Source organism: Hypanus sabinus, chromosome 9, assembly GCF_030144855.1.
Source record: "Hypanus sabinus isolate sHypSab1 chromosome 9, sHypSab1.hap1, whole genome shotgun sequence".
NCBI classification, from domain to species: domain Eukaryota; kingdom Metazoa; phylum Chordata; class Chondrichthyes; order Myliobatiformes; family Dasyatidae; genus Hypanus; species Hypanus sabinus.
In genome coordinates this window covers 67,057,518-67,079,131 of record NC_082714.1, presented here as the reverse complement: position 1 = coordinate 67,079,131, position 21,614 = coordinate 67,057,518, and the positions used below count along the sequence as shown (strand labels likewise).

The window sequence follows — 21,614 nt, the reverse complement described above, 5'->3', positions numbered from 1 at the left end:
TAAGTGCTGCTGGATGATAGTCATTGAGACAGGTAACCACGTTCTTCTTGGGCACCAGCATAATTGAAGCCTGCTTAAAGCAGGTGAAGTTAAAGCAGGAAATACCAGAGCTTAGTACTTCAGCATATAACAGCACAGTCATTAAACTTTCCTTTAATTTCTCAATACAGTGTCTTCCATATGTCAATACTTGTTTATGGACAGATCAAAGCTGACACATCCCTTATTTGTCATACAGCACGTACCCAAGCCCTTTGTCCTATCATGCCCATGACAATCAAGAAGTCTTATCTATACTAAACAACATACACAAAATGCTGGAGGAACTCAGCAGGCCAGGCAGCATCTATGGAAAAGAGTACAGTCGACATTTTGGACCAAGACCCTTCAGCAGGACTGGAGAAAAAAGCAGAGGAGCAGATTTAAAAGGTGAGGGGAGGGGAGGGAGAATCACCAGATGATCGGTGAGACCGGGAGGGGGAGAGATGAAATAAAGAGCTGGGAAGTTGATTGGTGAAAGAGATACAGGGTTGGAGAAGGGGGAATCAATAGGAGAGGATAGAAGGCCATGGAAGAAAGGGGGAGGGGAGGATCACCAGAGGGAGGTGATGGGCAGGTAAGGAGATGATGTGAGAGAGGTAAAAGGGAATGGGGAATGGTGACGGGGGGGGGGGATCATTAGTTTGAGAAATCGATGTTCATGCCTTTAGGTTGGATGCTGCTCAGACAGAATATAAGGTGTTGTTCTTCCAACCTAAGTGTGGCCTCATTGCAACAGTAGAGGAGGCCATGGATAAGTATATTGGAATGGGAAGTGGAATTAAAGTGGGTGGCCACTGGGGGATCCCACTTTTTCTGGCAGACGAGCGTAGGTGCTTGGTGAAGTGGTCTCCTAAGCTATGTCAGGTCTCACATGAGACCACACCAGGGGTACACAATAAACGACCCCAACAGACTCACAGGTGAAGTGTCACCTCACCTTGAGGAATGACTGTTTAGTGCTCTGGATTGTGGTGAAAGAGGAGGTGTAGGGCAGGTGTAGCACTTGTTTTGCTTGTGGAGCGATCCCTGTGGAAAGCAGAAAGTGGTGATGGTGGGGGGGGCGCAATTTGCTTGGTGGGATCCTGTTGGAGATGGTGGAAGTTCTAGAGAATTTTATGCTGGACGCTCAGACTGGTGGGGTGGTAGCTGAGGACAGGACCAAACCCTATCCCTGGTAGGGTGGCTGGAGGATGGAATGAAAGCAGACGTGCATGAAATGGAAGAGATGAGGTTGAAGGCAGCGTTGATGGTGGAGGAAGGGAAGCCCCTTTTTTTGGAGGAGGACATCTCCTTCATTCTAGTGCAGCGATGTGCTACACACAGCGCTGAAATAACAACATGCAGTCCGTAAGTCGTTTTGAGACTAGTTTATTCAGACTTCACGGCGCTGGTATTTCAATCCCTAGCGCCCGCCCTCTCCGGGCGGAAATGACATCAGAGGTGCATTACCAAAGTCTCTCCCCGCGCACTGGCTATTTGTGAGCCGGTTCACCTGCACAGAAAGTGGGTGGCCACATAACCCCCCACCACAGAACTGGCGATACACCCCCCGATGTCCTCAGTCTGGGTCGGACTTTGTTTGGGAGGTCTGCCTCTGCGCCGCAGTGCCTGAACCTCGACCGGCTGCGCCAAGTCCACATGGGCTGGTTTGAGTCGGTCCACCGTGAAAACCTCCTCTTTCCCCCCTATGTCCAGAATGTACGTGGACCCTTTGTTGTTGATCACCCTGAATGGCTCCTCGTATGGCCGCTGTAGCAGTGCCCGGTGTCCACCCCTTCGTACAAACACAAACTTACAGTTTTGCAGTTCTTTGGGTACATGGGTTGGGGTCCGTCCGTGCTGTGAAGCTGGTACGGGGGCCAGGTTGCCGAGCCTTTCGTATAGTCTGTCCAGGACTGCTGCAGGTTCTTCCTCTTGCCCCCTTGGGGCTGGTATGAACTCTCCTGGGACGGCCAGGGGTGTGCACTACACCAACTCGGTCGACGAGGCGTGCAGATCCTCTTTGGGCGCTGTACGAATTCCAAGCAGGACCCAGGGAAGCTCGTCCACCCAGTTAGGTCCTCTCAGGCAGGCCATGAGAGCCGACTTCAAGTGATGGTGGAAGCCTTTTGACTGTGGGTGGTAGGCAGTAGTGTGGTGCAGCTGTGTTCCCAACAGGCTGGCCACAGCTGACCACAGGCTGGAGGTGAAGTGGGCGCCTCTGTCGGAGGTGATGTGGGCCGGTACCCCGAAGCGTGCTACCCAGGTTGCGATCAGTGCTCGGGCGCAGGAATCGGCAGATGTGTCGGTGAGCAGGACCGCCTCTGGCCACCTCGTGAACCAGTCTACCATAGTTAGGAGGTACCGCGCTCCTCGGGACACTGGTAGGGGGCCCACGATATCCCCATGAATGTGGTCGAACCTCCGGTGGGTGGGTTCAAACTGCTGTGGCGGGGCTTTAGTGTGCTGCTGCACCTTGGCTGTTTGGCACTGCATGCACGTTCTGGCCCATTCAGACCTGCTTGCGAAGTCCATGCCACGTGAACTTGCTGGAGACAGCCAGACGGTTGTCCTGATAGATGGGTGCACCAAACCGTGTATGGAGTTGAAAACTCGCCACCTCCAGGCTGCAGGGACGATGGGGCAAGGTTGGCCGGTAGCCACATCGTACAGGAGGGTCTTATCACCTGGGCCTACGAGAGAGTCCTACAGCTGCAAACCCGAGACTGCAGTCCTGTAGCTGGGCATCTTGTCGTCTGCCTGCTGCGCCTCCGCCAGTGCTGCATAGTCCACCCCCAGGGACAGGGCCTGGACAGCTGGTCTGGAGAGTGCGTCCGCCACGATGTTGTCCTTTCCCGAGACGTGCTGGATGTCCGTCGTGTACTCCGAGATGTAGGACAGATGTTGCTGCTGGCGAGCCGACCAGGGATCGGACACCTTCATGAACGCGAAGGTCAACAGTTTGTGGTCCGGGAACGTGGTGAACGGCCTGCCTTCTAAGAAGTACCTGAAATGCCGGATTGCCAGGTATAGCGCCAACAGTTCCTGGTCGAAAGCACTGTATTTGAGCTCGGGCGGTCGCAGATGTTTGCTGAAAAACGCCAGGGGTTGCCAGCGACCCTCGATGAGTTGTTCCAGCACCCCACCGACTGCCGTGTTAGATGCGTCCACTGTGAGGGCGGTAGGGACGTCCATTCTGGGGTGCACAAGCATTGCAGCGTTTGCCAAGGCTTCTTTGGTTTTAATGAAAGTGGCGGCGGACTCCTCATCCCAGGTAATGTCCTTGCCCGGACCCGACATCAGGGCAAACGGGGGCGCATGATTAGGGCAGCTGAAGGGAGGAAAAGGTGGTAGAAATTTACCATACCCACAAATTCCTGAAGGCCTTTGATTGTGTTGGGTTGGGGGAAATGGCGGACTGCGTCTACCTTTAGCGGGCAGAAGGGTTGCCCCGTCTTTAGTAATCCTGTGGCCCAGTAAGTCGATGGTGTCGAGCCCGAACTGGCATTTGGCCGGGTTGATTCACTCAGTCGGGCGTAGAGTTGACAGAGGTGGGACAGATGCTCCTAACGACTGCTGCTGGCTATGAGGATGTCACCCAAATAGATGAAAGCGAAGTCCAGGTCGCGTCCCACTGCGTCCATTAACCGCTGAAACGTCTGTGCGGCATTCTTCAGGCTGAATGGCATGTGGAGGAACTCGAAAAGGCTGAAAGGGGTGATGAGTGCCGTTTTGGGGACGTTGTCCGGATGCATCGGGATTTGATGGTACCCTCGGACGAGGTCTACCTTGGAGAAGATCCGTGCGCCGTGCAGGTTTGCTGCAAAGTCCTGAATGTGTGGCACAGGGTAGCGGTCCGGTGTCGTAGCCTCGTTCAGCCTGTGGTAGTCACTGCATGGTCTCCAGCCCCCTGTTGCTTTGGCCACCATGTGCAGGGGGGAGGCCCATGGGATGTCGGACCGCCGTACGATCCCCAATTCCTCCATCCGCTTGAATTCCTCCTTCGCCAGGTGGAGCTTTTCTGGGGGGGAGCCTTCATGCACGGGCATGGAGGGGTGGTCCCTGGGTCGGAATGTGGTGCTGTACCCTGCGTCTGGGCATGGCTGCCGTGAACTGCGGTGTCAGAATCGATGGGAAGCCCGCCAGGATTCTGGTGAATTCGTTGTCCAACAGCGTGATGGAGTCCAGGTGTGGGGCCAGCAACTTGGCTTCACCCAGGGAGAACGTCTGGAAAGTCTCAGCATGTACCAGTCTTTTCCCTTGCAAGTCGACCAGCAGGCTGTGAGCTTGCAAGAAGTCCGCCCCCAGGAGTGGTTGGGTCTCCGCGGCCAGTGTGAAGTCCCACGTGAACCGGCTGGCGCCGAACTGCAGCTGCACTGTGCAGGTGCTGTGGGTCCATATCGTGCTGCCATTTGCAACCCTCAGGGTGGGTCCTGGCTTCCTGTTGCGGGTGTTGTACCCTGTCGGGGGCAAGACGCTGATTTCCGCTTTGGTGTCAACCAAGAAGTGGCGTCCTGACTGTTTGTCCCAGACGTACAAGAGGCTGTCCTGGTGGCCAGCCACCATAGTCATTAGCGGCAGCTGGCCCTGGCAGGGCAGGCGACAACGGCGGGCTTTTGTGCCCCACCGCTGGTTGTAGAAACACTACTGTTCACTGGCCTCCTCACTCCTGCGTCTGTGTTGTGTGTGCTCCCCTGCCGGGCCTGGTCTGGTCTGCTGTTGGGCGCGTGGCCTGGTAATCTGACCGACGGATACCATGCTCTCCCTCTTGGCTTTCCACAGCACGTCTGCCCGGGCCGCCACCTTCCGGGGGTCGCTGAAATCTGCGTCGACCAGCAGCAGATGTATGTTCTCGGGCAGTTGCTCCAGGAACGCTTGCTCGAAAATGAGGCAAGGCTTGTGTCCGTCAGCCAGGGACAGCATCTCGTTCATCAATGCTAATTGCAGTCTGTCTCCCAAACCGGCCAGGTGAAGCAGGCGGGCACCCCGGGGTGTGAGAGGCCAAAGGTCCCAATGAGCAGCGCTTTGAATGCTTCATATTTGCCTTCTTCCAGGGGTGACTGTATGAAATCCGCAACCTGGGTGGCGTCTCCTGGTCAAGGGAGCTCACCACGTGATAGTAACGCGTGGAATCAGAGGATATCTGCCGAATCTGGAACTGGGCTACTGCTTGGCTAAACCACACGCAGCGTCCGGAAAGTCGGCAGCTTTAGCGAAACTGCATGAACAGATGAAGAGTCGGTCATCTTTGGTCCAAACCCCGTCTGGACTGTCAGGGTCACCAATGTAGCGATGTGCTACACACAGCGCTGAAATAACAACACGCAGTCGGTAAGTCGTTTCGAGACTAGTTTATTCAAACTTCGCGGCGCTGGCATTTAATCCCTCGCGCCCGCCCTCTCCGGGCGGAAATGACGTCAGAGGGGTATTACCGAAGTCTCCCCCCCCCCCCGCGCGCTGGCTATTTGTGAGCCGTTGCGCCTGCGCAGAAAGTGGGTTGCCACACTAGAATGAAAAGCCTCATCCTGAGAGAAGTGTGGCAGAAGCGGAGGAACTGGAGAGAAGGGGATGGAGTGTGTACAATTAACAAGATGGGAAGGGGTATAATTCAGGTAGCTGTGAGAGTCCATGGGTTTATAATAGACATCATTAGATAAGCTATCTCCAGAAATAGAGGCAGAGAGATCGAGAAAAGGGAGGGAAGTGTTGGAAATGGACCAGGTAAATTTGAGGGCTGGGTAGAATATCGAGGCAAAGTTGATGTTGACGAGTTTAGCATGGGTGCAGAAAGCAGCATCAATGCAGTGGTTGATGTAGCATTGGAAAAGTGTAGAGGGATGGCCTACAACCATCAGTGTAGGCTTGGAACATAGCCACAAACATGCAGGCATAGCTGGGACCCATGTGAATGCCCTTGGCTTCACCTTTTGTTTGAAGGAAGTGGGAGGTGCCAAAGGTGATTATTAAGATTGAAGACAAGTTCTGCTTGATGGAGGAGAGTGGTGGTGGAGGGGAACTGGTTGGGTCTGATGTCCAGAAAGAAACAGAGAGCTTTAAGGCCTTCCTGGTTGGGGGTGGTGGTGTATTGGGACTGAACTTCCATAGTGAAAATATGATGATGGGGTCCAGGGAACTTGAAATCAGTGAAAAGATGCACAGGGTATGAAGTGTCATGGATGTAAGTAGAAAAGGACTGAATGGGATGGGGGGGGTGGGGGTGTTATAAAACAGAGTCGTATGCAGATATGAGTTCAGCAGGGCAGGAAGAGGCTGAAACTATGGGTTTACCTGGACAAGGGTACTTGTGGATCTTGGAAGGAGGTACTCTACTAATCCAATTTATTCACACTAGGCTGCTTAGCAACTCATGTTTAAATACTGTGAAAGCACCAGGCTCCTCCTCCACATCAGGCAGTGTGTTCTTAATTAGAACTATCCTCTGGTGAAAACATTCTTGCATAGATCCCCTCTACACCTCTTACTCCTTGCCTTAAACCAATGCCCCGATTGCATATTATAATATCTGCAGATTTTAAATCTCCAGGGATGTATCAGTATGTCACGAAATTAACATGGTAGAATGCAGGTGATCTGCATTAGGGCAAATTCTGTTAGTTTGTCTAATATATTTTCTCTAGTGACATTCATTGTTTTGATTTCCTCACAATCTCGCTTGCCTACTATTTTAGTGGTATTCCATTATCTTCTTCTGTGAAGACATAATTTAGTAGTTCCTTTGCCTTTTCATTTATTTACTATTAATTCATCTGGCTCAGCTACTAAGGAGTAAATATTTATCAGTTTTACTTTTGCTATCCTCTTACTTAAGTACTTTAAGAATCTTTCAAAATGTTTTCATTTTTCTTTCTTGTTTTCCTTCACATTGTATTTATTCCCCCTTTATCATTTTTAGTCATGCTCCACTGGTTTCTTAAGTTCTCCCAATTGTCAGGCCCATCAATATTCTTGTCAACCCTATAAGCATTTTCTTTCAATCTCATATAATTCATAAAGTATTTTGTTAGACACAGATGGATTACTTTTCTAATGCAAACATTATTTTTCAATGGAATATATATTCTTAGTTACCTCACCCTTCATACATATGTAATTGCCTATATTTAAGTTTCAGACATTAATCTTGGATAACTTTATCATTTTCAAATTGAATGTGTGATTCTTTGGAAGCTCTGTTGCTGAGTAATGTAGTTCAAGACAGGACTCTGATGATTAAATATTAAGGGAATGAAGGGACATGGGGTTCATACAAGAAAGTATCACTGAAGTAGATGATCAGCCATCATCTTATTGAGGGACTAATCATTCTTTTGTTTCTATTTCATATAGTATAGGATCATTTTCTAAATTCATTTTGTCTCATTATACATGGCTGAATCTAATGTAGACTGACTCCTTGATCGGTTCATAACTTGCTATCAAGACTACCTTTACCATTTTGATTTGCCCAGTCTGTATTAAGATTACAGTCCCCCATGATTAATGTTATCTTCATTATGAACTTCCATTATTTCTCCATTGATATTTTATCCAACAACATTGCTTTTTCCCATCAGTGTTTATTGATTTTAGTTATTCTTTATTTCTTTATGTTGGAATAAATTTATTTTCTTCAAGAGAATAAAATTTGGAAGGGCAGGTTAGGAAGGGTTACCCAGCACATTAATTAAATGCATTAAAAACATGATGAGAAAGCAAATTCAGGTTAGGTTTCATGCAGATCTTTATTACCCCCTTCAATGCTTTTTCTCTTGCTCATGTTATACTGTTATAAGGACAGAACAGGAGATATCAAGCTGAGTTCTCTGCACCCCTTTTGTCACATCAAACTCAATGCAAACTGGCATATGTGTTTGTTACAGATGGAGGAGACACAAGTTTTCTATCTGGGGTGAATCCAAATCATTTGAGGACCTGCAAAACAGAATTATTCAACTTCATCATCAATGACTGTTACAGATTACACACCACCTACACTGTCTCCCCCAAGGTAAGCTGCACTTGGTGAAATAAGTGCTGCATTTGCTAATCAAAAACTTGCACAGTAAGTTATAGTAACAGTAGCTTTGAACATCCATACCTTACAGACTGCAGAAGCAAAACTTATTTAATAAACAATTACTCATGAAAATAACATTAAATATCTTCTTATTCACCCTCTGCTTATATAGTTGGTATCAGTGTACCAAGATAAGATCGTGAATCCAAGTAATTCTTTCCATCAATATTCTCTCCACATGTCGACATCCTTTGGGAAGATGTCCAATTGTTCCACCACTGCCTGGAAAGCTCATTCATCAGTATTAAAGGTACCTTTTCCTATTTCAGTTGGTATCAGCAGGAGACCAGTGAGATGGTCCCCACATAAATAATCCCAGGCATTCAATTTACCAATTGCACCACCCTTATCATGTAAAATATGAGGATGCAGATGGCTCAGCAGCTGATTGCACAAACTACAGTTATCATTTCCTACTAAAGTATTTGAATCAGATAATAATTCATGTTGTTTCTAACATTCTCTTTGGTCTTAGGGAGAGATAGGAAATTATAAGTTTTACAAAGCACTATATTCTTAGGATATTCAAAAGCCAGATGCTTGTTTGTCAAGTAAACACTGCACTAAACACACTCTAGTCTGTAATGATTCTTCTAGGATTTATCATAGCTGGATAAAATGTTTGACTTTTTTTCCAAAAACCTGCATAAATAATTTAAGCATACTTTTTCTGACAATGTACAACATATGAATTGTTCGTCAGTGTATCATGTCGAAGCACCTTAAATGTCCAAAAAACAATGGAACTGCTGATTTTCCAAGTGATGTTAGCTATGCTTAGCATGCCCTCTAACTGGCAACAGACTGCCAGTTAATAGTCATTGATATACAAAGAAATGTCTTTTGAATAAAATGTTGAAGGAAGACACCTAAAAGAAATCCTAAATAAAAGTGATTACAATTAATTCTTAGGCTTTAGCAATTCCTGACATTTTGGGATGTTCAGAGGTAATGAAAAGTGCTCTATAAATGCAAGTATGTCTTTTTGTTTTAATTACCTTGATGAGATCTCCCAGTCTGGATCGTATCTCTTTCTATGGCTTAAGAATATCTGTAGTCAAAGGTTAATTAACTCAGGTTCATGCTAAATATATGTTTTAAATATTTAGATTTTTTTAAAAAAAGCACAAAAAATTATAAAACATGAAGATTTTATTTTGAATTTCTATTGACATTATCAATTAAAATATATTTTATATTACAAAAATATAATAAAAATATAAGAATGAGAAGATTCAGAAAATATCATAAATATTCTTTCTTCCAATGTAAAATGCAAGAGGTCATTATCAAAATGTTCAGATAGGTCATATTATTCAAAGCTATGATGTCAGTTTCCTAAAACAAATTTGCCACTGCAAATTCCACTTTAAATACCAATATATAGCTCTTCCACAATACCATTATCTCTACCAGTTGAAAGGCACAAATCAGGATTGTGATAACATTCTGTCCACTTTGCCAAGATGGCTACAGCTACAACTGAAGGAGCTAAGCATAAACCATGATAAAGCAATCCTTTCTTTTGGAAACTCGTTCACCATATGGCTGAATTATGTCATCTACAAGATGCACAACAGAAACTTGTCAAAGCTTCTTCATAGCATTTCTCAAACTCCATGGCTTAGAAATGATGAGGGCAGCAGATACCTGGGTAAACTAGCTCAGTGTTCTTCACCAAGTAATACAATATCCCAACTTGAGAGAAAGTGCTTTACATCTTCACTGGATCTTTCCATCTGACAGCACTGTGAAGTTCAGACCCCAAGATTACTTTCCTATGGGAAATTACACCTGGGTACCAAATGCCAGTCTAGCCACTGATATCATATAAGTGATTTAAAAGACATATTGAATAAGAAAAAAAATGCCTTTAAGTACAGAAGTAAGAAATAAAATCTCAAATATGAGAATCTATTTAAGACATTAGGAAGGGTTATTCAGAGTAGTGTTTTGTAATATTTATATAGATTTTAGGAGAGCTTTTCATACGATAGCACATGACAGGTAGTTTTAAAAAATGCCCATGGAGGTCGAGAGAAGAAAAACACTTTCACCCACAATTGTACAGTCTGGAATTCGATGCTCAACAAGATATCAGAGAAACACTCAACAGATCAGGCAACATCTGTCAATAAAGACCCAGTTAATGGATGGTGAGCTGGAATGTAACCATTTTGTTTTAAATTAACAATTTTGGTGGCAGATATTGTTATTGGTCAATTGACCATGTAATAATATGTACAGTATATAAACTGTTTTCTAAATACTATACAGGTGCCCATTTTGGAATGTTGAGTCTTATAATCCAACTGGCACTGTTGTTGAAATTCCTGTACCCTATGTAGAAAACTAAAATGTATGGTTTATATATAATTCAGATATATATAATTCATGTTAGGTCGCATTGTGCCTTAAGTGTTAAAGCTGCATGGCTTTCCTGATGACAGGTATATAACTCAAGATAATTGAAGTCAGATGCAACATTTTCAAATATTGTTCTGGCTTTATATGGTTTGGTCAGATTGCAGATCCTGAACCAAACCTCAAGATCTATTGAAAAGCTGCATAGTGATGACAACACTGTTCTCTGCCAGGATGGTGATAACTGAGTGATACACCAATCTGTGGTGCCTGGAAACTACAAATGTACACTGCTGTAAATTGCAGACATCAATTCAGCACATTCCCCATATTCCACTTTTCGGAATATAAAGATTTCAGTCTGGTGTTGATTGTAGGGACTTTTCAAGTAATAATAACACGTTGGCCAGAATAGAAACAACTAGTTCACAATGTAAGTAATCACTGAGGCTTTTTTTTATATCTACAGCTAACTGCTTTCCAAATCAAAACAGAAAATATTTGAAATACATAGATGAGGCAGCATCTGTGGAAAGAGAACCAGTTAAGGTATCAGGTTGAAGACACCTCATCATAACTGGGAAGGAGGCAAGATAAGAATTTTAAGTTGCAGAGAGGTCACAGGGAATATTTGTTATGGGGTGAGGTCAGAGTTGACCTGCAGATGCTGTAAATGAGATAATCTGACTTATAAATTCATGCGGGCAGTTAGGGAGTGGCCCCTAAACGCAAAGCAATATAGGAATTGTGAAATGGTGAAAATGCTTAGCAGTCTGGGCTTTGCGGATGGAGAGAGAAAAAAACTGAGCCAATAACACAGATGAATAGCTTGGCTCATTCTAATACAGAGAAAGTAAGTCACCTGAATTTGTAGAATTCAACATTGAGTCAAAAAGAGCTGGAATGTGCCCAGATGTGCTGTTACTAAAACTCAGTAAGAGCGTCCACAAGAAGATAAGTCAGAGTGAAAGGTGATGGAGAATTAAAATGATAGGTAACAGTGAACTGGGGACTGCTTCCCAAGGTGGAAAGGACACACATCCTCCATAGGCATGATTCAAATTTTAAGATGTCAGCTGTTCTCATTCACTATCTCTTGCTTTAAACAGAGTTATTGCTGAAAAAAATAAAGCTGTAGCATAAAATTTAATTAAGCATTAGGGGGTAAAAGATGGAGTAAAATTCCATTCAGGGATAATGAGATAGATTTGAACCATGGCTTTATAACTAATCCATTATCCATTCAGCAACTATTGACCAAAAGATCATTCCAGAAGGACTGGGATTATAATTCATAAGCCTCCAGCCTCAACATTAGAGTTAGACACACTCTGACTCAATCCATACTATCTGCACTAAGAGCTTGTACAAGCTATCAATCAGCAGCATTTAGTGCTGTGTTGCTCCCCAGAAATGCCCCTCCTCAAAAACTGAAGTAATGCTGTAAGATGCTAAGGGTGAAAAGCCCAGGAAACTGACCAATTCACATCGCATTAGGCAGTTTCCAGGATGGATAAGTCAGTAAAAAAGCAACATAATGTACACGTTGGAAATCTGAAGTAAAATGAGAAAATTCTGAAAGTACTCAGTGGCTTGGCAACACCCGTGGAGAGAGAGAAAATAAGTCAAAAATCTACTGTCAAACCTTATATAGATTCTGATTGAATCATTTTTATTTTTTGTTCCAGTATGTATTGTAGTCATTAACTTTCAATCTGATTGGCCATTAAAAAAATTGTAGTGGGCTGTTGCCTTCTACTGCTAGATAATACCTAGTAAAAGTGGTATTGTGGTAAAACATAATGATGTTGGAGATGGAGCTCCAGGACTTTCACCCAAAATCAATTAAATATTGACATATTTATAGAAACATAAATATAGAAAATTCTAAGCAAGAATGGTGCAGAACCTGGAGGGAACCAGAAGTAGGAGCAAAATTAGGCAATTTGGCCCATCAAGTTCTTTGCCAACTGAATTCCACATATTCACCACCCTCTGGCTAAAGAAAATCTTCCTTATCTTTGTTCTAAAGGGACATCCTTCTATTCTGAGGCTATACACTCCGTTCCTAGACACTTCCACTATTGAAAACATCCCTTCCATATTTAACCTTGCTAGTAGTGGGCTGCTGCCCTCTTCCTTCTAGACTGTAAAAGAAGTGAGAGATACAGAAAAAGCCTGATGAAATGCTGAACTGTATTTTGTAGACAGTACTCAGTCATCTTTTGAAAACTTACCTCTATGTCTGCAATTGCTTTTTGACCCTGAATATCTAGCAATTTATCACATATTGTAAATTTTTGTAAAAGCAGTATTAAGTGCACCATTAACAATTAGCCCTTTCTATTAAGCACCATGAGTTTGGTATTATTATCTATTCAACAAAATTCAGTTCCTTGGCTACTGTCCCATCAACTCTCTATACATTTTGTTAGCAGACTCCTGGAGCAGAACAATCCATCTCTTAAAAGGTAGTCTTGACATTTCCGCGATGATGAAGTTAAAACAAAATAACATCATCAGAATTGTCGGATTCCACTGCTCCTGATGTCTGAGTTAGGCTTTGGTTGCATCTCACTGGAAGAGAATAAAATTGCTTTTGTTACTGAATACCAAGCATTCATATGTTGTACATGTTGGACAGTTCTTCCCTTCCCAGAGATTTCTTTGGAATATTTTTACCACTTGGTGTTGTGGGTGCAGTCTTTCCTTTTAGATTAGAGCTGTATGAGACATTGACTATGGTTTGAGATCCCATAATGCAGAATGTTAGGTTCATAACCACCGTAGGAGACCTCCTAGACCCATTTGAATCATATTAGATGTTGAAGAGGTACGGGATTGCAAGGGAATGTTAAGAACTTTTAAATTTATTGGCCTTTTCCCCTAATTTCCCAGGAAAATACCTTAGATGTGGGGATGGAAAGTGAGATGGAGTGAAGACTCCTAGTGAGAAACAGGTCTGAAGGAACACCGATTTTTTCTCCCTACCAATTTTATTTATACATATTTTAAAATTTGTTGCAATTTTTTAATTTAATTTTTTTGCTCAGCGTAACAAAACTTTCAATTTCCAGATACATTTACATTTCTTCCCCTCACAGATATCAGAACACTTCCATCAAAATATAGACATCACCACAACATCCTATACAAAAGCCCTTATTAGTATAGCAGTCAGGTTTACATCTACATTCTGCAGAAAAGGCTGCCATGTTTTATGAAAACTATTTGTTTTTAAGTGTACCATACATATCAAAAAGTCCAAAGGAATGTATTCCATGATTAATTTACTCCAACCAAAAAGTCCAGGGGCCTTATCAGATATCCAACAAAGTAAAATGTTCTTCCTCACAGAAAAAGTCAGGATGTTAAAAAGTTTTTTCTGATGTGCATTAATAATATGACTGCTGGGTAAGCCTAAGAGAAAAGACACTGGGTTCAGTTCAAGCTCCATCTTCAGAATCTTTTCCATTTCACCCAAAATATCACTCTAGTATGCTTGAAGTTTGGGACAAATCCAAAAGCAGTGGGTGAAAGTTCCAGTATTTACTTTACATCTAGAACACACTGGAGGAACCCCCGTGTTAAACTTTAAGAGACAATCTGGAGTCAGATGGACTCTATGCAGAATTTTGAGTTGCAATGCTTTAGTTCTATTACAAACTGAAATTTTCTTTGCATTATCACAGATGTCTTCCCATGTTTCAGCTGTAATTTCTACTCTCAGCTCTTCCTCCCAGACCCTTCCCAGCTGCTCAGCCTCTCAACAAGACTACTGGGAAGCTGTAACTTAAGAAATTTTAAAACAGAGCAAACATGAGGAAATCTGCAGATGCTGAGAATTCAAGCAACACACACAAAATGCTGGTGGAAGAAGTACAGCCGACTTTTCAGCCAAAATGTCGACTGTACTTCTTCCTATGGATGCTGCCTGGCCTACTGCGTTCCACCAGCATTTTGTGTGCGTTATTTTAATACAGGGTTATTTTTTGTTCCAGATGAAAAAAACAAACAAGCCATTTATTTTTTTAAAGTATTTGTTGGGTAAAAATGACTGGTATCATTCATACGAGCAGACGAGGAAGTATGTTCATTTTGAGCAAGGATATTTGGCCAAGCTAAGAAATGGGAAGAGTGTTCCAATGCACAAGATCCTGTTTGATTTTGTCAAATAACTGTGTAGAGTTAGCTTTAAACAATTGATCAAACGAAGGTGTGATAGATATGCCTAAGTAAACAAAACCTGTCTGCGACCATTTAAAGGGGAAATCACCCTGAGTGTCAGGTACCTGCTGCAGAATCCCTCGAGGCATAGCCTCTGATTTAGGTGGTGCACTGATATAGCAGGGTTTGATAACAAAATTAGAACATTATCCGCATACAATGCGATTTTAAGTGACTTTAGTCCTATGCCTCGAGCAGATATTTTATGGTCTCATTGAATAGCTTCAGCCAATGGCTCGCTCACCAGTGTGAAAAGTAGTGGTGATAAAGGCCTGCTGGCTGCCCCTCAGAATAATAAAATTATCTGACCTAATACCATTAGTGAGAATCGCAGCCAAAGGGTCATTATAAAGAACATCCACCCACTTAATAAAATCATTGCCCAAACCAAATTGTTCTAAAGTGGAAAAAAAGGTACGGCCATTCGACACGATCAAAGGCCTTTTCTGCATCTAAGGAAACCACCGAGCCATCCACTGCCTGTTGCTGTCGGGCCTGAATCACATTAAGTAATCTTCTGATATTGTTAGATAATCTACGGCCTTTTACAAAACCCGTTTGACCCTCTTTTATGATAAAAGGTAACACAGTTTCTAATCTAACACTAAGGTTTTAGATAAGATTTTAAAGTCAACATTTAACAATGAAGTAGGCCTGTAGGAGGCACAATCTTCAATGTTCTTTCCCTTCTTAAGAATTAGGGAGATATTAGCTTCTCTCAATGATGGGAGGAGACCACAATTAAATGCATGATTGAACATGTTTAGCACAGGCTCTGATAATAACCCTGTGAATTCGTTATAGAGCTCACTAGTGAGTCCATCAGGACCAGGGGCCTTCCCACTGGAGCTGCCTCACAGCTTCCTGTATCTCATGGATAGGTAATGGAACATTGAGGAGGGACTCTTGTTTGGAAGAGATGCCAAGGAGATCTAAATTCCTGAAAAAGGTCTCAATCCTAGATTGTCCTTCATTACATTGCTCAGGTTGATACAGTTTAGAATAAAAATTCTTAAACACAACATTAATCATTTTAGAATTACTATTGAGGGCTCCCGTCCTATCCCTAATTGAAGCAATAGTCTGAGAGGCGTTTTTCTTTCTAGCTAAATAAGCCAAGTACCTACCTGGTTTTTCACCATGTTCAAACAATCATTGTTTAGCAAATGTCAATTTCCTTTTGGCTGCTTGTGTAAGTAAAGAGTTTAATGTACAGCGTAAGGCTGTGATGTACTGTAACTTGGCTGCAGAAGGCTTATTAATATAATCCTTTTCAGCTGCCGCAAACCTTGCTTCCACTAGGCGCTGCTGTTCCGCAGCTTGTCGCTTCTTACTAGCAGAGTAGCAGGTAATTAATCCCCTTGCGTAGGCCTTAGTGGCTTCCCAGAGCATCGATGAACTACTAGCTGATTGGGAATTAATAGATAGGAAAGTTTTGAATTCGGAAGTAGTCTATAAATTTATTTTCTTTTAGAATAAAAGGAATCAGCCTCCAATGTCTAGATCGTGCTGAATTGTCTTTGGGCTGAATATTTAAATATACTGCTGCATGGTCAGAAATAGCGATATTTCCAATTGTGCAGGATACAACTAAATCTTGGAGCATTTTGGGGGTTAGAAAAAAGTCTATTCTGGTGTAACACTTGTGTGGATTAGAAAAAAATGTGAAGTTTTTGTCTGAGGAATGTAACAACCTCCAGACATCCACAAGTCATAGTTCTCCACATAAGCCCATGATTTGTTTGGACTGTGAGGAGAACAATGGGGGAACCACCAGGCACTCTGTCCATCAGTGAGACAATTAAAATCCCCACCTACAATAATATTTTGTATTGAAAAGCTGGTAAGTTTGGAAAAAGCATCTATTAGGAATTTGAGAGGATGAGCTTGAGGGCAGTAAACATTGAGGATACTATATTCCTCTCCATATATTGAAGCCTTAACAATCACGAATCTCCCATACTTATCCTTAATGCAGCCTAATAACTTAAAAGACAAGTTCTTCCCTATTAAAATGGCCACCCTCTACTCCTGGTATCAAAAAATGAAAAATAGGCTTGATCAAATTCAGTTTTAGATGTTCTTTATCATTTAAATGTGCCTCCTGCAATAAGGCTATATCCACCCTTTCCTTTCTCAGGTTTAGTAGGATTTTCTTTCTCTTGTATGGTGAATGAATCCCCTTAATGTTCCAAGTGCACAATTTTAATATATTACTGGTCATAACCCTTTATACAATCATTTGACTCCGGAGGAGAAGAAACCCGACTTAAGATCAGCTGAGCAGCAATAATAAAAAAAACACACACAAAAAAGAATGCAGCGTCAACAGCGCTGAACAAGAGGACTTGCCGCACACTTAAAGAGGATATCTGAACCTTCTAGCACCCCATATTCTGCCCCAATGCCAATATGGCATTTAACATAGTCAAAAATGAAAAACGGCATAATTTATCAATCCACCGATTTGTTACCGTCATGTTTAAACTCCTTCAGGCTGGAGCAGCACCACTAGCTTAAACAAATACTGAAACTATTGTTACGTACTCGTGACACATGACAGTGGAGCCCTTGTCATGTGACTGGGATTGACGCTGTACTGGACTTGAGGTGATGGTCTTGTGATGGTGGAATGACGTCATTTTCCCGCCAGTAGAGATCATGTGATGGGTTTTTTTTTTACAGATTATAAAAGGTAGACCCCACCCTGTGAGGAGGGGCAGTTCGTGGCTGGATTTGCCAAGTTGACTTCATGACGCAGTTTAGTTGAAGGATGAGGTTTTTATTTAATGCCTAAAGTTTAAAAGGTCATTGCCAGCAGGTTCTTTATGATTCTGTTATTTCGCAATTAGAGGAGAGTGAAGATTCAAAGTTGGAAGTTAAAGATCGAGGAGAATCGCTTTCTACGGTGAAACGGGTTTCAACCTTTGTTTGATCCTTATTTGGAAGGATTTCGTTGACTATCTTCGTGTTAATCCCTGGGTAACCAGAAAGGATTGAAGGTAGTGGAGAAGGAAAGGTCAGTGCCTTTAAGCCGTTCTGTTTCGTGAATTCTTCGTGGGAAGTTCGACGTCGGGGATCGAAGCAAGCGACGTGAAAGAGAATTTAAATCGTCCTGTAAAGTCTCTCCTTTTAAATGGACTGGGAGCATATCGAACTTTTGGCAATACCACTTTAAAGAACTGTTTTGGAATATCACTTTACGAACTGTTTGAACAGCCGCTCAGCAGCTGTTTCCGGTTACGGTAGTGTTTGTTTACTTTTGGGGGGTTTGTTTTCGGTGTTTAATAAACGTGTTGTTTGTTGTAAGAAACCCTTGCCGATCTCATATATTTATTGTTGCCTGAATACGTAACACTATATTAATCAAAACAAACATGTTACCCATCCTGTAAGATATCTTGCTGTTGAGTAATGAACAAGTAAAATAAAGCGACCATCGAGCATGTTATTGTCCATAAGCAGGGCTACACAATATTTTTCTTAGCCCAATGTGTCCACAAAAGTTTTAGCTTTGTCAGGAGACTCAAATAACTTGGTAATCCCATTGTAGGTGACTTTCAGCGCTGCTGGGTATAGCATAAAGTACTGGATTCCGGATCCTCTCAGCCACTTCTTTACCTGGTTGAATTCCTTGCACTTCTGAATAACGGCTGCTGAAAGATCTTGAGAAAACATAAGCCTGGATCCCTCATACATTAAAGCCTGGGCATCAGTCCCACGGCATCTCGAAGCCTCCATCTCTCTTTGCTTATCACCGAAATTATGGAACCGGACGAGGACGGGTTGAGGGCGTTGGCCTGGGCCCGGTTTTAGAGCCAGTGTACGGTGAGCTCTTTCCACTTTAATGCGTTTCCAAATCAAGGAAATTAGGCAGCCAACTCTCAAAAAACTTCTCTGGCCAGCTGCCTTCTGTACCTTCTGATAGACCGACGATCCGTATATTCTTCCTCCTACTTCTGTTCTCAAGATCATCAATATAGTCAGACAGGCTTTGAACTTGCTTTTCCAGTGCCCAGATGGCGTTGGGCCTGATCAGCTACAGTTTCTACTGCGGAGACTCAGCCGTCGGCCTCAGTCGTTCTTGTAACAAGATTTTTAAGCTCCAATGTGTGGTTTTGGAGTGTTAGAGAGAGTGGAGCCAGCTTCTCGTCCATCATTTTGGACATGTTCTCCGTAACTTCCTGAATTACTTGACGAAGAGCAGGGTCCAACCTGTTAGCCGAGCTAGCAGCAGCGAGCTCCTCAGCCCCCGGCGAGCGCTCTCTGCAGTCCAGCTTGGCCGCCTTTTTAGTACCTTTCCATGGCATGGTGTTGAAGCAGCTCAAAAAAAACTCATCAATGTTCATGCCATTAAAATCGACAATTGGGCATTTTAAAAGTTTGAAACGGATAGGCTTATATGTGGAATTATCAGTGCTGAGCTCAGCAAAGCTGACCTTTCACTGCACTGCCATCTTGAAAACCCCTGTTGCAATTTATTAATGCATGCAAATTAATTCAAAACAAGAGGCAAAAAAATGAGGACCAAATAGTTTATAAAGAATTGGAAAAAAAACCTGTGACCTGAATCCAAGTATTCTTACCTGATAAAGGACTGTTTGGTGAGATTTTAAGCTTCTTCAAATATTCTGCATGTTCTGGATCTTCATACTGGAATACATCCTCTTCTATTTCATCACTACTTTCATTATCCCTCCAGAACCCTATATTACAATATATAGAATTTACAGCAGAACAGTCATACGGTCCAAATGAGCCAACCTTCATGTTTGTGCTGTATATTACCTTACCCCTATCTCTCTTCATCCATCCCTGGTTCCAAATTTCCTATCTACCCCCACACCCAACCATCTTAATCTAGTTTCCCTCTTAGATGACTCTTTGCTGTTCACCGCAATTACTATTGTGATGGTGTATTCCTAATTCTAACCATACTTGGAATAAAGAATTTTTGTCTTTAATTCCTTATTGGATTTAGGATTTTTGATTATGGCCCCTAATTTTCAACTCTCATATGTGAGAACACATTCTCTGTCTCTACTCTGCCGAATCTTTTTGTCAGACATATACACAGTGGTCTAGACTCTGAAGGATTCCATCCATTGTGTTCTCTTGAAATTTTCCAACCACAAGGAATTGAGCTCAGTGAGTGAATAATTATCTGGCTCTTACTTAGGGAAACTCAGTGCAGGTTTGAAAAATGGAAAGGAACAGAAATAAAGAGGTTTCAATTGTCATTTTAAGTTAATTGATGACAATCTCACCTTGGAAGCGGACAGCCATGGGTTCAAGCTACACTACTCAGCTGGGCAAATAACTAAGCTCACACTATAGAAGAGTTGCATTGTGGTGGGTGCTGTCTTTCAGATGAAACGTTGGTTTATCTCTTTCACTGATGTCACTACTCAGAGATACATGGAGTTCTTTTGGAACCTTCTCTCTCAACCAGTGCCCCAAAAGAACATGTATTTGATCAATGGGTTATGCAGAATACCAGCCGTTTTTGTCCAAATAACAGCACTGACTACACTCAAAGCAACCATTAGCAGAGCAATGCTAAAGATGCAAGTTCTTTCTTTGTGACTTCAATAATTATTAATTTTTTGCTCAGTTACTATATTTTCTCAAATCCTCAACAATCTTGAAATGAATGCTTGGTAATCCGCTAATTAAAACCAAAAGTATACATTGGGGTTGTATCCATTTCTCTTGTAAGAATGGGACTTGGGGTAGAACATGTTTATTTTAAGTGTAAGCTGGTAAGTAACTTTATTAAGTCACAATGAATCTATCCAACTTTAGGAAAAGAAAGTCTGCCAGTCTCTGACAAAGGAGTTTTTTTTATACCTACCTGAATACTTTGTCTGGTGCTGGGCATTGCTAGATTTCCTCACAGCAACTGAGCTATCCCTGATGTCTTCAGCAAACAGGTTCTTCCTTTGCACAACATTGTGAAAGACAAAGGTAAAATTAATGGTAACTACCTTTAGACCATCCACAATTAATGAAAATAACCTGTGACAATTGACAATGCACTAAAAGTCCATCAGCAATGAAAAAGCAGAAAGAAGTTTGACTGGTTCAATAGCACACTGAGTGACCACTTTATCAGGTACATCTGTACACCTGCTTGTTAATGCAACTATCTAATCAGCCAATCAGGTGGCAACAACTCAATGCATAAAAGCAAGCAGGCATATTCAAGAGGTTAATTTGTTATTCAGACCAAACTTAAGAATGGGTAAGGACTGTGATCTGAATGACATTGACCATGGAAAGATTGCTGGTCGAAGACGGGGTCATTTGAGTATTTCAGAAACTGCTGGTCTCCCTGGGATTTTCATGCACAACAGTCTCTAGTTTACAGAGAATGGTGCAATAAACAAAAAATATCCAGTGGGTAAAAATGCCTTGTTAATGAGAGAGGCCAGAGGAGAATGGCCAGACAGATTCAAGCTGACAGGAAAGCAACGGTAACTGAAATAACCATGTATCACAACAGTGGTGTGCAGAAGAGCATCTCTGAATGCACAGCACTCTAATTGCCTGTATGGGCCACAGTAGCAGAAGACCACAAACATACACTCAGATGCTACTTTATTAGGTACAGGTAAAGTGACTACTGAGTGTATCAGTCCTACTACTGCAGTTCAAATACATTGGAAAGAAAGGTTCTTATCTCTCTCCAAACAATCATGGATGAGGCTTATTTAGCCATCTCAGTTTGTAAGAACCAAGAAATGTCTCAAGTTCATTCATTACAGTTATTTCTTACATTAAGTGCACTTTTAGCTTCATCAACTAATCATCAATCAACTAATGCCAAGAAGAATTTCTGAATTACATATCTTTTTTATGTTTAAGTGATCTCTTGTTCTGCTCCCACAATTTAGTACAGATCAACTTTCTGTGTATTTTTTGC

At 42.6% G+C, this 21,614-nt stretch overlaps 1 protein-coding gene across 4 annotated transcripts in view; it reads right to left on the bottom strand.

The window, feature by feature from the left end:
• Positions 1-7,492: 7,492 nt before the first annotated feature.
• iqce (IQ motif containing E) overlaps positions 7,493-21,614 on the bottom strand; it is a 114,103-nt gene continuing 99,981 nt past the window's right edge. The window contains exons 19-22 of one of the 4 annotated variants that reach the window (XM_059979822.1): positions 20,544-20,629; positions 19,276-19,395; positions 9,097-9,149; positions 7,495-7,953 (exon numbers count right to left, since the gene is read on the bottom strand). In XM_059979822.1, coding sequence (XP_059835805.1) covers positions 9,133-9,149; positions 19,276-19,395; positions 20,544-20,629 — 223 coding nt within the window. In that variant the 3' untranslated portion in view covers positions 7,495-7,953; positions 9,097-9,132. Of the gene's footprint in view, positions 9,150-9,232; positions 13,040-19,275; positions 19,396-20,543; positions 20,630-21,614 lie in introns of those variants that run through there. The other 3 variants (XM_059979821.1, XM_059979820.1, XM_059979819.1) reach the window with 3 other exon arrangements.